This window comes from Merops nubicus, unplaced genomic scaffold (assembly GCF_000691845.1).
Source record: "Merops nubicus isolate BGI_N331 unplaced genomic scaffold, ASM69184v1 scaffold50444, whole genome shotgun sequence".
Classification (NCBI taxonomy): Eukaryota; Metazoa; Chordata; class Aves; order Coraciiformes; family Meropidae; genus Merops; species Merops nubicus.
Window position 1 is genome coordinate 1 of NW_008604542.1, and position 499 is coordinate 499.

Here is a 499-nt window from a genome sequence, read left to right on the forward strand (position 1 = left end):
CCTTCCAAAACCCCCCTTAGATCCATCATCCCCTTCCCCCACCTTCTCCATCCCACCTTTGTTGACCCTCCACGACCGAGTTGACCTCCCCCACCACCTCGACCTTCTTCTTGACCTTCTCCTGGTCTTCTACTGGTCTTCTCCAGTCAAGGCCCACGCTCACGTGGTCTACCCCTTGATCCCTTGTCCCTGCGAGGACCTGGTGACCTTCGGCTGCTTGGTCAACGACTTCTTCCCTCAACCTTCCGTGGTCTCCTGGATCTCCAGCACCTCGGGGGTCAACAGGACCTTCCCCGTGGTCCAAGGTGGAGATGGCTACTACGGCCTCAGCGCCACCTTCACCCTCCCCGTGGACGACTTGGAGGACAAGAACTTCCGCTGCCAGGTTGTCCACCCGCCCACCGGCGTCACCACCGGCAAGGAGATCAAAGGTGAGAGGGGTTGGTGGACATCTGGAGGGGGTTTGGAGGGCTTGGAGGTCTTCTTGGTGGACATCTGG

At 59.9% G+C, this 499-nt stretch overlaps 1 protein-coding gene across 1 annotated transcript in view; it reads left to right on the forward strand.

The window, feature by feature from the left end:
- Positions 1-146: 146 nt before the first annotated feature.
- LOC103771711 overlaps positions 147-499 on the forward strand; it is a gene marked incomplete at both ends in the record, with an annotated part of 2,252 nt that continues 1,899 nt past the window's right edge. The window contains one exon of the mRNA XM_008939016.1: positions 147-431. Coding sequence (XP_008937264.1) covers positions 147-431 — 285 coding nt within the window. The remainder of the gene's footprint in view (positions 432-499) is intronic.